We start from the raw sequence: 16,814 nt of genomic DNA on the forward strand, positions 1-16,814 counted from the left end.
TCCGTATGACCCAGCAATTACTCCTTGGTATATACCCAAGAGAACTGAAAACATAGGTTAAAAAAAAAACAGTAACATATTCTTCCAATCTGTGAACATAGTATATCTTTCAATTTATTTATGCCTTCTTTGATTTCTTTCATCAGGGTTTTATAGTTTTCAACATACAGATCTGGAACATATTTGGTTAGATTTATACCTAAGTATTTCAGGTTTTTATGGTTCTACTGTAAATGGTACTATTTTAAATCTCAATTTCTAACTGTTCATTACCAGTATACAGAAATACAATTGATTTTTGTAAATTGACCTTATATCCTGAGTCCTTGCTAAATCATGTGTAATTCTCCTTATCATAGAGTTGCTCCTTTATTTGTGAAGCTAAGAATTATGATATTCACGTTCACAAAGAAACTAAAATAGCAAATCTGTTAAAATGTCAATTCTTACCAAACTGATCTAGAGATTCGACACAATTCCAATCAAAATCCCAAAAAGATTTTTTAAGCAGAAATCAACAAGCTGATTCCAAAATTTATGTGGAAAAGCAAATGCACCAAAATAATTATGAAAAAGAACAAAGTTGTAGTTTACAACATACAGATCTGGAGCATGTTTTGCTAGATTTATACCTAAGTATTGTATAAATACTTAAAGTATTGTATAAATACTTAAAGTATTGTATAAATACTTAGGTATAAAGTTGGAAGAATCACAATACCTGATTTCCAGTCTTACTTCAAAGCTACGGTAATTAAGCCAAGAGTGGGTACTGGTGAAAGCTTATGTATAGATCAATGCAACAGAACAGAGAGACTAGTAATAGAACTACCCATAGGTGGCCAACTGATTTTCAACAAAGATACAAAGATAATTTAATAGAAAAAAGATAGTCTTTTTAACATGGTGCTGGAACAACTGGACATTCACATACAAAAGAAAAAAGTAAACCTTGATCACACCTCATACAACATACAAAAATTAACTCAAAATGGGTCAGAAACTAAATGTAAAGCCTAAAACTATAAATTTCTAGAAGCAAACTTAGGGGGAAATTTTTGTGAACTTGGGTTAGACAAAACTTCTTAGATAGGATACCAAAAACTCAAGCCATAAAAGAAAAAAATTGCACTTCATCAAAATTAAGAAGTACTTGCTTTTTGAAAAACAGTGTTAAGAGAATGAAAAGACAAGCCACAGACTGAGAAAACATTTGGAAATCACATATCTGGTAAAGGATTTGCACCCAGAATATATGAAGACCTCTCAAAACTCTATAATAAAAAACAACCCAATTTAAAATGTGCAAAAGATTTGGACATTTCACCAAAGAAGATACACAGAAATACTTGGAAAAAAAATGCTCACCAAATGCAAATTAAAACCATGAAGTACCACCACCTATCAGAATGGCTAAAATACCAAGTGCTGACAAGGATGAGAATTCTCATACACTGTTATTAGGAATGCAAAATAATATTGCCACTTTGGAAAACAGGTTGGTAATTTCTTATGAAGTTAAATATATACTTATCATATAACCCATAAATCCTACTCCTAGGTATTTATAGCGTCAAATGGTATGTTCACATGAAAACCTGTGTTTAAATGCTTATAGAAGCTTCATTTATAATTGCCCTAAACTGGAAACAACTCAAAAGTCCTTCAGTTGGGAGATGGGGTAAACAAACTGTAGTATATCCACACAACACAATAGTAGTCAGTAATGTAAAGGAATAAACTGCAGATATACATAACATGAACAAATCCCACATGCATTATGCTAAGTGAAAGAAGTCATTTAAAAAGCTACATACTGTATGATTCCATTGATAAAACAAACTGGAAAAGGCAAAATTATAGGGAGAAAAAATAGTTCAGTGGTTGCCAGGGGCTGGGGATGGGAGGAGAGACTGACTACAAAGGGGCGGCACAAGGAAATCTGTGGGAGTAGCGGCACTGTTCTGTATTTTGATTATGGTGGTAGTTACATGACTGCATGTAATGGCTGCGTTTGGGGAACTGTTCACTAAAAAGGGTGAATTTTACTATATGCAAATTTTACTCTAATTTAAAAAACGGAAAAAATACAACATGTATTTAATATAATTCAAAAACATACTTGTTATCTGTATGCTAACCAAAGGTCTCTAACGTTTTAAAAAGTATAAGAATGAATGGAGAGGCCCAGGAAGGATTGCTTGAGGCCAGCAGTTCAAGACCAGCCTCAGCAAGAGTGAGACCCCTGTCTCTACAAAAAATAGAAAAATTAGCTGGGGGTGGTGACACGTGCCAGTAGTCCCAGCTACTTGGGAGGCTGAGGCAGGAAGATGGTTGGAGCCCAGGAGTTTGAGGTTGCAGTGAGCTATGATGATGATGATGCCACGATGCCACTGCACCCTAGCTAGCCTGGACAACAGAATAAGTCTCTGTCTCAAAAAAAAAAAAAAAGAACGAAGAATGAAGATTGCTTCAATCTAGGTGACCTCTCAACTTCTGACACAATCTATGAATCATGGCCCCATCTGACAAAGGTATGTATTTAACTCACAAATTAAAACTGCATTTTTGGCCAGGTGTGGTGGCTCATGCCTGTAATCCTAGCACTCTGGGAGGCTCAAGGTCAGGAGCTCGGGACAGCCTGAGCAAGAGTGAGACCCCATTTCTACTAAAAATAGAAATAAATTATCTGGACAACTAAAAATATATAGAAAAAATTAGCCAGGCATGGTGGCGCATGCCTGTAGTCCCAGCTACTCGGGAGGCTGAGGCAGGAGGATCGCTTGAGCCCAGGAGTTTGAGGTTGCTGTGAGCTAGGTTGATGCCATGGCACTCTAGCCTGGGCAACAGAGCAAGACTCTCTCTCAAAAAAACAAAACAAAACAAAACAAAACTGCATTCTTTTCTAAAAGAATGTGATTCTTATAAAAGAACATGAAGAGAAATTGGTAAGGGCTAGGAAATAAGAAAAACATAGTACATCTTGGAATTGTTACATCTTTGTAACACATTGACAAAACTTCAGTGAATGGGGTAAATGCTGGACTACAATATGGATTTACATGATAGAAATATCAGATATTAGCATATACAGTTGCCAGGAAAAAATGCAATTCTCCTTTCTCTTACAACCTCCTTGCAACGTAGAGAGCAGAAAACTGCATTTTATAGAGGAAAACAATATCAGAGTCAAAAGTAAAGAAATAAGTAGAACTGGAAACAAGTTGAGGTCTGGTTACAAATTTGTCCATATATTCTTCAATTCGATTCTTCTATTTTCCAATTCAGCTGTACCTTCTTCAAGAACTTTATCCAAGACTCCACTTTCTCCCCCAAAACCATGGCTTCAAGAGACAGAGGAAGTCTCTCTCTTTGCCAAATCCCCTAACACTTTTACTGACCTCTATGGATCTTTTCATAATGATAATATTTACCTAATTTATTATGTGCCAAGAACAGAGCTAAATGCTATATCTGCATCACCTCATTTAATACTCATAAAACTCCACAAGATAGGTGCTATTACTACCCATTTTGCAGATCAAGACACTGAGGCACAAAAAGATACGATTAACTGCCAAAGTCACACAACTAGTAAGTAATGAGTCAGATTTTTATCCCAGGTAGTCTAATTCCAGAGCCCTTCCTCTTAATTTTTATACTTTATACTTTTCATTCGTGTAACATTAACGGAGTGCCAGGCACTAATTCACGCACTGAAGACAGACATGTGAATATAACAAGGTCCTAATCTCCCCTGAAGAAACTTGTAATCTAGATGGGCAAGACCAGCACAAGTAAGTGCAATACACTGAGTACACCCTAAGTATGTCAGAGAAGTGACAGGGAAAACTTCCCCTAACTGTCTGTGTTTGTCACAACAGCATGAAAGTGGTCCCATGTTTTACTTATCTCTGTATCCTTATAGTTCCTAGCAGGCTCTGAACAAATGTTTGTTGAATGAACAGCTAAAGTTAACCTACCTCCTCTTCTTTTGTTGTACCTGTAGCTACTCACCACTTAATAAACTCAACACAGAAAGGATAAGGAGCGAAAAACTACATTTATCTTGTTGTCCTTCATATCCTTAGTAATATTCATTCATTCAACATATATTTATTATGGGGACTATGAGCCAGCCACTGTTCTTAGCACCAGACCACATCAGACAAACACCCTGCTCTCATGGAAGTAACATTCAAATGGATGAAACAATCAACTACCAAAAAGAGAAAAAGAAAAGAAAAAGAAACTGAACAAGATCATTTCACTCTTCACCACCTTAAAAGAAAAAAATAAAATAAAAACAAGATCATTTCAGATACTTTTAATCGATAAGAAGAAAATAAACATTTTCATTTATCATGAAAAAATATGATAAACAGTGACTATGGGTTGTTAATTCAGATTGGGAAGACCAGTTGTAAAGGTGACATATAAACTGGTGCAGAGAGGTTAAAAAACATCTTTACTTTTATTTTGTAAAGAAAAAGGCAAAGCTAGAAACTCCATCCAAAATTAGGAGCCAGAATTGATCTGTGTCACTGACAAGGACTGCAGTGATATTTTCTCCCAAAATTTATACCTAACTCAATGTTATAGGAATAGAAAATTCACCAATTTTATGTAAAATCAGTTTGGTTTTATTTTTCTATACAGTGGCTTTGCTTTAGTTCAGAAAATACATTTGGCCATATTGCATATTAATTTTTTTTTAAACCTTTATGCCTGCTTCTAGAACAGGTAGGAAAAGGGGATTAGGGAGCCACCTGGGGGCCGTAGCACTCTGGGAGGCCAAGGTGGGAGGATCGTTTGAGCTCAGGAGTTCGAGACCAGCCTGAGCAAGAGCGAGACCCCATCTCTACTAAAAATACAAACAAATTAGCTGGACAACTAAAACTACATAGAAAAAATTAGCCGGGCAAGGTGGCGCATGCCTGTAGTCCCAGCTACTTGGGAGGCTGAGGAAGAAGGATCGCTTGAGCCCAGGAGTTTGAGGTTGCTGTGAGCTAGGCTGACGCCACTGCACTCTACGCACTCTAGCACGGGCAACAGAGCGAGACTCTGTCTCCAAAAAAAAAAAAATGAAAAAAGGAGCCACCTGCATGAATAAGGGTCCTGACAAAAGGACGTAAAAATTTGATTTCTTTAACACTTGAGGGTTTGATCTTCAATGTGTAGTATTTAAATATAACATTTTAAAGAATGTAACATGTAACATGCCATTTCATATTTCAAAACCCTTTAAAAGGGTATTAGAAAGAAATGGTATACATAGAACAATGAAGAAAGTTGGTTTTTTTTCCTAGTCTTGCAAAGAAATGGACATCAGGTTTTAAAATATTAATTAACACTGACTTTGGCAAGTCACTGAACTGCTCCAAGTCTATACTTGTTTCCCAGGGGTAAAATGAGGGTGCTGACATTAGAGGATCTCTGTGGGTCCTCCCAGCTCTAAACACTTTGATCTCGTTAGAAAATAGAGGGTACAAGTATCCCAACCTTTACTGCAGGGAGGAAATGGTTGTCTATGGGTTTGGATGAAAGGCATAATAACATGAATGGAGTTTAAAAAACGGGTGATGGTGGGTGCTGGCTGCAGCAGAGTGAGGGATGATGTTGGGTAATATGTGGAAAACAGCTTCCTCACTTTAAAAAAAAAAAAAATCAATGATATGGAGAAAAACAGTGCCTCTTCAATATTTTGGCTATTTCTTTATAATAAAAAATGTGTAGGGACTGTTGTCTGTGGCTTTTCCAGCAATGGGTAATGCAGGTGAGCACTTTTTAAAAATTATTTATCTGGGGAGAAGGGTATAAAAAATTATTTATTTGGAGTTCAGTTTTGACAATAATTTTTCTTCTGATGCAATAGGTCAGGTAAAGTAGTACAAAAAGACTCCTCAGTAGGAATATTTCCTATGTATCAAAGAAAAGAATGGGAAGGAGAAACAAAACAATTCTGATGCTCAAAATAATACTCTGCACAACCAAAAGCATTGACAGCAAACAGAGAATGAGAGACTATAATCGGAAAGAATCATTGGAAAGGAAACTGTAAATTTCCACCATTTTTATTCTTTTTCCTTTCTTATCCTCTCCTACAGAGATGAGCCCAGTTTTAATTTTCTCTTAATCCCAAAAGAGGTAACAAAAGCCACAGCAATCCTTACACATGTTTTGTTATAAAGAAACAGCCAAAATATTAAAGAGGCACTATTTTTCACCACATGTCACCAATCTTCTTTAGAACTGAGGAAGCTGTTTTCCAAATACTCCCCAACATCAGCCCTCACTTGGCCGCCAACAGCCGCCATCACCCATTTTTTAAAATCCATTCATGTTATGCCTTTCATCCAAACCCATAAACAACCGTTTCCTCCCCGCAGCAGCGGTCTGAGCCGCCCGAAGCGGTCCGCCCGGCGGGCTGAGTCCTGCAAACAGCGAGACTGCAGACTGCGGTGCCGGGCAGGGCCGCCCGGCCAGCTGACACCCTGGCTTCCCTCGTCTCCCGAGCGATCCAAGAGGGCTCAGGACCCTGATGAGACCCCGCCCTTGAAGCCGAGCCCCGGGAAGGGGAGGGGTGAGGCGGCCTCAGCCCCACAGAGCTAAGCCTCAGGAAAACAGGCGTCTCCGCCCCGGACGAGCGCGCCCGGCCGCTCCTAGGTAGGTCTCCGCAGCCCGGACCGCGGCTCGGCGCCCCGCGCGGGGAGGGCAGGGGAGGAGGACGCGGCCGGGATTTCGCTCGTCACGATTCACGAAGGAGGGTGGGAAGGAAGGAGGGGCTGGAGACGGAAAAAGGAGTGGAATAAGGGAGCTCAGGGAATAAAGACGGCACGGGAGGGGAGAGGGGAAATGGGGGCGAAGGCAACCAGGGTGCAGAAGAACGGGGGTGCAGGGAAGGGAGATGGCTGCAGGGGGTAAAGGCGGCGTGAAGGGGCGGGGACGGGGTGCCGGAGGTAGAGGGGGAGGAAGAGGGATTGGGGGATGGGGTGAAGCGGGAGGGATGGAGCAGGAGAGAGAAACGGGGGAGAGGAGGAGGGAGGGATGGAGTGAGTGATGGACGTGAAAGGGGATGGAGGTAAAAAGGGAATGGAGGGATGGCGATGGAGGAAGACAGGGGCTGAAGCAGGAGGGGCGGGATGAGGGGAGGGGTGAAAGGTGAGGAATGGGGGAAAAGGGCACGCGGGAAGCGGATAGCCGAGGGGAGTGAGCCGGGCAGCCAGGAGGTACTTCCCTCCAGGGAGGGCGGCGCCTGAATAACGGGACCCTGCAGGCCAGGGGCCTCCGGCCGAGGGAAGGGGGCGAACAGCCAGCCGTGGAGGCCGGGGCGCTGCGGGCAGGTACCGCGCCGGGCTCGCCTGGGCAGCCGCAGCCCCCGCCTCAGGGAGGGACCCCCACCGCACTTACTCTCCCCGACCACGGCTTTGAGGCCAATGGGGGCCATGGCGCTGCGCGAGTCTTCGGGCTCCGACCCTCCTCACGCGACGCCCGCGGACACCGCCGCCTCCTCAGGTCGGCGCGCTCGGCTGGCTGCAGCTCGCCTCCCCGCCGCCGCGCTCGGGACCGACTGACGCGCGGACTCGGCGCGGGGGCGCGGAGCGAGCCAGAGCGAGGCTGCCAGCCCCCGGCGCGCGCGGGGGCGGGGCCTCACGGGGGGCGGGGCCTCGCGCCAGTCGTCAGCGTCACCCGCGCGCCTCCGCCAATCGCACTGTGGCCCGGGGGCTCGGCCCCGCCCTCTGGGATGCGGCCGGGCGCGAGGCGTTCCCTGGCTGGTGCCGGTGCCTCTCCCTCCTCCTCACCTCAGGCGCCGCGCGCGTCCGGGCGCAGGGTCCTAAAGTCCCCTCAGTTGCCGGCTCAACACTCGAGTCCCTGGCCACAGGCTGCTGACAAGCTCTGTCTTCCTGAAACCCCGCTCTGGTCCCGTCTTTCCTCTTCCTGGGAGCCTTCCTTTTTTCCCCTGCCCACAGAAGGAGCTCGCAGGCTAGATCTCTCCCTAGTAGTATCCACCCCCAGCCACAGCGTAACCTGGGGTATATTCGACACCATCTCTTATCTCTCCAGGTACCTGGATCCATAGACCTACCATTCACCGAGCTCTCACTGCGCCTCTAGCTCCGTGCCATCCTCGCAATAACTGGGTATTGGTTTTAATCTTCATTTTCAGATGAAAAAACTGAGGCTCAGAGATACTGGAAAAAGCACTAGACTTGTGGCAGGCCGTGTACCATTCATTAGCTACTATTTATTATTCTCCCACTACTACCGGTAAGCCGTTATTCTGGGCACTGGAGCTATAACTGTGTACAAGACAGATTCTGATCCTAGTCTTGGGGTGCTCAGAGTCTAGCAGTTTCTACGTCCCAAATCTGATAGGAATATACTGTGGAACCAACTCTGATCTCGGTATCTCCTTCCTGGAGTCCACATTTACCAAAGTGGTCCCAGGTCAGTTTTCACCAGACTCTGTTGATGGGAGGTGTTGCTTTTGAAATAGGGGGCAGGGCTTGCTTTTGGTGTCAGAGAAAAACAAGCAAGTTGATCAAATTAAAAATCACAAAGGACAGGAGAGCTAGTAGTAATAAAATCAATGAATACTCATAAATGTCTGGAACAGCTCTATGAGCTCAGTTCTTTTCTTCATATTAAGAAATGTAATAATGTACAGATGAGGAAATTGAGATTCAGAGACAATAAGTGCTTTGTTAGTGACAAAGGAAAGATCCAATTCTAGAATCTGAATTCTGAACCATTAGTTTATACTGAGCAACAAGAAAAGAAGCTGAGGACTAAGGAGGAATTTTCCAAAGTCACAGCATCGGATGATGGCTGACCCAGGACGAGAGGCCACATGATTTGACCATCTTCTGACCCCTACCCTGATCTACCCCAATAGAATCTTCATATGTCTTCACAGAGAGAGAAAGAGTTAATGTGTCATCTCTTCATGTCTCAGTCCTGCCTTTTGCCTGGGAAACATATTGATAGGCTCTGGGTGCATTTGGAACAGGAGGAGATAATGTGTCAACGGGCGGGGGTATCTAGGGTGCACTCGTGATGCCACATGCTCCCTCCTTCACCAGCTGGCACATGTCAGCAGAGATTCCATGGCTTCTGCATCTGCCATGAAAATATAAATTAGAAGCTGGAAAATTCCTTAGTGGCTAAAGGGTAGGGATGGCCAAGGGCTCCTTTTATCATTCATATAGTCAGTGGGTCGACAAGGGTTTATTAAGTGCTGTAAGACGGAGACAACTGACCTCAAGAAGCTGGTATCTAGCTGAGGAGACAGAGAGGACGCAAGGAGTCACACACACGTTGAGTTACTGATCTGACAAGTGCCGAAGCAGACACCGAGGTGGTTGTGAGAGTGGATAACGGAGCACCTGGCCCAGGGGACCAGCTGGGATACAGTCAGAGCAGGCCTCCTGAGATGAGTAAAAAGCTGGCAAGAGGGGACTGAGAAAGTGTCTAGGCAGATATTCAGTAAGTGCAAAGACTCGGCGGCAGAAAGAAGTTTGGCTCTTCCAGGAATAGAGAGCAGCCAGTGTGACTAGGGAGGAGGAAGCCTGCTGAGTGGGGTGGGAGGGAGGACCCCTCAGGGGTAGGATTTGCTGCAGGGCTCCAGGACTTCTGAGTGGCCTGGGATCTATGTGTAGGGACCTCCTCAAAGGTCACAGCAAATAAAATATAGCAGCTTCTTATTTTCTGCAGAAGGAAGGCCCAAAAAAGAAATCCTTTCCTGCAGACGTGTACCTGAGATGTTCACTGGGGATGGCAAAAATCAGAAGAATGTTAAATGGGATGGTTGAAAGAGCAAGTGGGAGACAGACTGTGAAACTTACCTAGGAACCCCTGACTCTGGAGTGTCGCGTTGGAATCACCCTGGATATGGATCCAAGACTTGGTTGGAGATCTCTTAACATCTCTGAGCCTTGGTTTCCCCCATTTGTGAAACAGGGACAAATAAAACCTCCAGGCCTCTCCAATAGCCTGACTCTGAGGAGCCAGTGGGATGACCTACACAAAAGGGTGAAATCCTCCCTCAGCCATCACATGGTACCCTTTGCTATGTTCCTTATTTGCATTTACTGAGAATTTGATACACGCCAGACACGAGGCAAAGAGCTCTCATGAATTTTCACTGGATTCTCACTACAGCCCTGTCAGGTGGATGCTATTATTATCCCCATTTTCCTGGGGCACAAGGAGGTCACTTGTCCAAGATCACATGGCTCTAAGCGCTGACCTGAGACTCACGCTCTGACTTCCTGATGCCCAGGGGAGAACGTCCTGCGCCCAGGGCACAGCCCCAGTGCCTTGACCTAAGGAGAGGCTTTGGCTGTGTGGCCGGCTCGTTGGGAGCGTATCAGCAATGACAACCCGAACCCCTTGGGACTTTGGGCCCAGACAGGTCCACTGCCCGCCGCCGGGGCCCAGCGCTGCCCTAGGATGCGCAGGGCTGGCCTACAGCCAGAGCCGGCCGGCGCGCAGGTGCGCCCGGAGCTGCGCATGCGCGGCCTGCAGCCTCTGCAGAGCCGGGTGCTGGCTGCCAGGCGGGGGGCGTAGGTGGGAAGAGTCCTGCGGTTTACGCGCGGGTCACGTGGCTGCGGGGCGCGCGCCAGGTGGGGGAATCGCTGCAGATGCGAGCGGGGAGAGGCCAGGGATGAGTGCAGATTGAGAGGCAGCGGCCTGGGGGGACCGAGATCGAGGAGACAGACGAGCCAGAAATAGCGGTGGAGCGAACCAGAGGGAGAGAAACAGCCGGGTGCCGTGGCCTCCACGGGACCGACTGAGTCCTCCACACACCTGGGGCCTGTCGGAGAGCCCTGGGGCCAGAGTCTGGGCCGCTTCTCCGACCCTCGGGCTTGCACCTACCTCCCTTCTGCCTTTGAGCTGCATCATCAGCTACTGTTTCCCTTGTTCACCCCCACCCCCTCCTCCTGGCCGCTGAGCCATTTGATTCGGAGCAATTTCTAAAGAATTCAACAAGATAGTATTTATAAGGTATTTTACCCGGGACTGGGAACCTGGTAAGGATCCAGTGAACGTTAGCTATTAATATCATTGTTAAAAATGACACACCATGAGGCTGGCTGAATTAAATCAGTGCTAAATAAATATGTATGAGTTATGGAGAGTTCAGTCCATGCCTTGCTTATTTGCTGCTAGAGTCACTGGCAGAGAATGAACAAGTAATTTTCTCTACTGCTGTTACCCTCTACCCATACCCCCACCACCCACCTCATGCACCCAAGAGCAGCTGGGCTTGGCATGGTTGAGTTTGGGACATCCTTGCCCTCAAGAATGAGTTAACAGTTTTTTTGTGTGTTTGAGGTCAGGATACAATATCAAAAAGGCTTTGTTTTCAAAAGCCCAGGCCAGGGTCTCAAGCTCAAAGGACTTCAGGGTCCAGGCAGAGGTAACGCTACAGATGTGGCCAACTGCAGAGTGCATGACTTGCCCAGAGGGGCAGTCCTTGCTCAGCTCCAGCCAGTGGTTCACACGCAGCAACTGAGGGTCTAGACTGCAGAAATTATGTGACATCTCACAACGTTTAAATGTTGCTATGGTTTTTGTTAAATGTTAATAACATCACACTGGCCAAACAAAACCCATCTGAGGGCCACATTTGTCCTCCAGACTCCCTGCATGCAAACTCTGGGGAACTGGAATACTTCCTCCTAAAGGGGAAGGTTGGAGTCCCCTACAGATGAGAAGGAGGAGCAGGTTCCCAGAAAGGCACTGTTGTCCCCACTCACACAGAGCCCCAGTGGGCAGGCCTTGGGACTGCAGTGTGGTGATGGGCATGCCCGGGCACCAAGCACCAGAACCTTTCCCTCAGCCTCTAGAGCCATGAGAGAGGTCCCACTGCTCAGCCTGGCTCTGGGGCAACAGATATAGCCAGTAGGGGCAGCTGCTTTTGCATGGACTGCTGAGCACTATAGTGGAAGCCTCTGAGAGCAGCTGATGTGGGCAGTTCCGTTTGGCCTGGACAATGTAAGCCCCACAGTCCTGGTACAAACCCAGGGATAAGGAGGAGCCACCCCAAAAAATGCCAGATATTAGCAGTCTCAGTGACCCTCAGCCAATGGGGGCTTAAAGCTAGTGTCATCTGATATTAAAAAATAAAGAAATATGGGAATCCTAGCATTCTGGGAAGCCAAAGTAGGAGGATTGCTTGAGGTCAGGAGTTCAAGACAAGCCCGAACAAGAGCGAGACCCCATATCCACTAAAATTACTAAAAATAGAAAAAATGAGCCGGGCATGGTGGCACATGCCTGTACTCCCAGCTACTCAGGAGGCTGAGGCAGGAGGATCGTTTGAGCCCAGAAGTTGGAGGTTGCTGTGAGCTAGGCTGATGCTACAGCACTCTAGCCTGGGTGACAGAGTGAGACTCTGTCTCAAAAACTCACTAAGTAAATAAATACGGCATTTTTTACACCTTAGGTATCAGAGAACAATTCATGCCTTTTATGCAGATTAAATTGTCGGATTCTGAAAAGAGTTTTCATTTCAACTGGGGAGTTGTTTTGTTCAGATATATTTTGTGTCTGGCCAATTTGGCATTTGAGCTGAACCTGGAGGTTGAGAAGGGAGAGGGGGTCAAATCCAATCAAAGCAAAGAACAAATATATACAATTATTATTGTCAATTAAAAATAATAAATAGAGCATTTTTGTAAAAAAGAGCATGGACCTGTGGCTCCCAAACTGTGTATTGAGGCACCCTAGAGTACCACAGCAAACTAACAGGAGCATAATAGAATATTTTAAATTTCAGAGGGAAACACGATGATATTCATCATTGATTGAAGAGTGTTAAAACTACTAGCTGGAGGCCGGGCACGGTGGCTCACGCCTGTAATCCTAGCACTCTGGGAGGCCGAGGCGGGAGGATCGCGCAAACTCAGGAGTTCGAAACCAGCCTGAGCAAGAGTGAGACTCCATCTCTACCAAAAAATAGAAAGAAATTATCTGGACAACTAAAAATATATATATATAGAAAAAATCAGCCGGGCATGGTGGCGCATGCCTGTAGTCCCAGCTACTTGGGAGGCTGAGGCAGAAGGATTGCTTGAGCCCAGGAGTCTGAGGTTGCTGTGAGCTAGGCTGACGCCACGGCACTCACTCTAGCCAGGGCAACAAAGCAAGACTCTGTCTCAAAAAAAAAAAAAAAAAAAAACTACTAGCTGGGGCCGGGTGCTGTGGCTCATGCCTGTAGTCCTAGAACTCTGGGAGGCTGGGGCGGGAGGATCACTTGAATTCAGGAGTTCCAGACCAACCTGAGCAAGAGCGAAAACCTGTTTATACTAAAAATAGAAAAAATTAGCCAGGCATCGTTGTGGTGCACCTGTAGTCCCAGCTACTCAGGAGGCTGAGGCAGGAAGATCTCTTGAGCCCAGGAGTTGGAGGTTGCTGTGAGCTACGATGATGCCACAGCACTCTAGCCCGGGTGACAGAGCAAGACTCTGTCTCGAAAAACAAACAAATAAAAAAAAGCTACTAGCTGGAAGCAGTTCACAGTTTCAACATTAGGCTATACTACATTCCTTTCCATGACACGGTATCTGTAAAACTGAGTTTTCAGCAATTAATGTGATAAAAGCTAATAACTCATGAAAATCAATGTGGAACAGCAAATGAGAGTGTTAGTATCTGATGTGATTCCAAGGCTTAAGAAAGTAAGCCTTCTTAACATCCCACTAAGTAATCATGGTGTCTTAGTCCATTTTGTGCTGCTATAACAGAATACCAGAGACTGGTAATTTATAAAGAACAGAAATTTCTCACAGTTCTGGAGACTGGGAAGTCCACGATCAAGGTGCTGGCATCTGGTAAGAGCCTTGTTCCTGCATCATCCCATGTAGAAGGGCAAAGAGATGGAGAGAGAGAGGGAAGGAGGGGGAGGAAACAGAACAGTTAAGTTTTTGGCCTAGGAGTGCTATGAAAAAATTACAGAGACACAAAGGCTGCCATGTTTGTGTACCTCTCGCATAGGCAAAGTGCGGTGTGGTGGCATTTAGCAATATTTATTGAGCACCTACTATGTGCTGGGCACTATCCTACACATTGGGTCTGGTGATCAGGAGCACGGGGGTGGAGGGGGAGTTTGCATTTTAAGCAGAGGAACAGGCAAGGCTTCATGGAGAAACTGTTGGATATGAATTCAAAGTCAGGAGGATCTGGGCATCCTTTCAGTACATAGGGTGTGGATGGTGCCAGGAAGAGTGGCTGAGAAGACCCGAGGGCTGGGGAATGGGGAGAGTAGTGGTCATATGAAGGACCCCAGGAAACGTTCCAGAGTAAGGCTGAGCAGAGGGAGTGGATGCCAGGAGGAGGCAGAGGGAAAATGGCCACAGAGGTATGGGGTGGGCCATGAGTGCAGGAAGATGGGATAGCTGACTGCACCTCATGCCCCAGACCTCTGATAAATAAATGGAAAGTGGCAGTGGATGTGACAGTGGAGAGGTCACTGGTGGTGTGGACAAAAGTCAGGGTACAGACAGGTGATGATTGGCTGAGAGGTGAGGGAGCCCATGCTCCAAACTTCCCAAAGTGCGGGCTGCTCCTACTGCAAGAAAGACCATAGAAAGGAAAAGGAAGGCGAGGGGAACCACACGGGATTGGTGCCAAAGAAGCTTAAAGAAAAAATAGGGAGAACTCTCTCCTCTTTTTCAAAAAGAAACATTTAAAAAACACAGAAAAGTAATAAAGCGAATGTACTCCTCCTCAAGAATAAGAACAGTTAATGTTTTGCTATTTTTTGCTTCAGAATTTTATTAGAAAAATAGATCTGGCCAGGCATGGTGGCTCATGCCAGAATTTTCGGAGGCCAAGGAGGGAGGATGTCTGGAGCCCAGGAGTGTGAGGCTACAGTGAACTATGATTGCCCCACTGCACTTTTGGTGACAGGGTGAGACCCTGTCTCTAAAAAAAGAAACAAACAAACAAACAAACAAACAGAGAGAGATTAAAACAGGTCTGATTATGTGAGGTGGATTCCTCTTCCTCCTGAAACCCCAGTAAAACAATAGCAAGATAATTAGAAAATGTTTAAATCCACCGAGACACAGAGGACAGAAAAGGGGCAATGGGAGATGAGAGATAGTAACAAACGTGCACTAAAGGTGGGAATGAAGGGTGGAGCCTGACACCAAGTATTGGTAAAGAAAAGGGGCAGTCAGACCACCAGACCCCTCCCCCATTGTGCACAGCCAGGTGACTCCTCATCCCCAGCGGAATGGAAATAACGATGACGATGGTGATGACGATGATGATGATGTCAGTGAGCACATGTGGAGCACGCTGTGTGCCAAGCACCATCCCAAGCTCTTTATACATATAGACTCATTTCCACCTCATACTCACCCTGTGAGGTAGTTGCTATTATAATATTATTCCCATTTTACAGATGAGGAAACCAAGCCATTTGTCCAGGATCACATAGCCACTAAGCGACAGGACCAGGATTTAGACCCTGGCATGTGGGAGGAGAGGATGGAAGTAGAAAGCAGTGCCCTGTGGTTGGGACTTTGTTCATCTCTCCATGAGCAACCATGGAAGGTTTTCAAATGTAGAAGTGACATTTATTTATTTATCTGTTTAACATTTAATAAATCTTCCACACGTGCCTGCCTTGAGCACTCTGCCTGCGCTGAGCTCTCCAGGCTGAACACACAGACGTAATCGCTGCCCTGGGGTACTCCGGTGCGGCAGGGCAGAGCACCCTGCCAGGGCAGCGACAGGGAATCAGGGAGGCCCTAAGAGGAGCATCAGCCCCGCCAGGATCTGGAAAGCACTCCTGGGGAGAGACAAAGCAGAAACCTAAAGGCTGAGCGGAGGGAAGAGGGCGGCAGAGAGTATTCTGAGCAGAGGCAACAGCATAGGAGAAGAAGGCCTGGTGACCCGGTGACCCATCTGACATGTTCACATTGACACAGCCCACCTGGCAGCTGAGAGGAGACCCTCTCCTTGAGTCACAGCTGAAGGGCCCAGGGTCAGGAGGCCCGAGGGGGGGGTGGGGGCTGGTAACACCTGCCGCACTTCCTATGAGCTCTTCCCCGCCAAGTGCTTCATGCAAATATCTCCCTCCCTCTCTCCCTCTCTCCCTCTCTCCCTCTCTCTCTCTCTCTCTCTCTCTCTCTCTCTCTCTCTCTCTCTCCCCCTTTCTTTAAGAGATGATGTCTCACTATGTTGCCCAGGCTGGTCTCAAACTCCTGGCCTCAAGGGGTGCTCCCCCCTCAGCCTCCCAAGTAGCTGAGACTTCAGGCGAGCGCCACTGCATCCAGCAACACAGTATCTCATGATTTCTATCCATTTTACAGATGAGGAAACTGAGACATAACACACCCGGTGGCACACAGTGAATTCCCAGGCAAACCAGGGGTTGAACCAGGTATGTCTGAACCCAAAGCTTGGACTCCTTATCATACAGCTCTGTTGCCTGTCCAGATTTCAGAGCTATGCGGAGTCAGACACAAAAGTATACACTGTGAGTCCATGCCTATGAAGTTTCAAGAACAGTCTAAACTAATCTATCTTGAAAGAAATCAGCATAATGATTGTCTCGTGGGTGTGGAGAGTGAGAAGTATTGACTGGGAAGAGAGACCAGGGGCTCTGGGAATGTTCTCTGTCTTGTTCTGGGTGGTGGTAACATGGCACATGTTTATGCAAAAATTCATGGAGCTGCTGACTTAAGAATTATGGATTTTATTGAACTAGTAAAGTTAATATTGTAAAAAAAAAAAAAGAATTATGTATTTTACCAGATGTATGTGTACTTCGATTTTTTTGAAGGGCTTCCTGGAAG

General features: G+C 46.1%; 1 protein-coding gene across 1 annotated transcript in view; it reads right to left on the bottom strand.

Annotated features, from left to right (window-relative positions):
* The window catches only part of STXBP1 (syntaxin binding protein 1), an 85,133-nt gene extending 77,492 nt beyond the window's left edge, over positions 1-7,641 (bottom strand). The window contains exon 1 of the mRNA XM_012639759.1: positions 7,411-7,641. Within this exon, the coding sequence (XP_012495213.1) occupies positions 7,411-7,447 (37 nt within the window). The 5' untranslated portion in view covers positions 7,448-7,641. The remainder of the gene's footprint in view (positions 1-7,410) is intronic.
* Positions 7,642-16,814: the final 9,173 nt, after the last annotated feature.

The sequence above is a fragment of the Propithecus coquereli genome, unplaced genomic scaffold (assembly GCF_000956105.1).
Source record: "Propithecus coquereli isolate 6110/MARCELLA unplaced genomic scaffold, Pcoq_1.0 Scaffold142, whole genome shotgun sequence".
Lineage (NCBI taxonomy): Eukaryota > Metazoa > Chordata > Mammalia > Primates > Indriidae > Propithecus > Propithecus coquereli.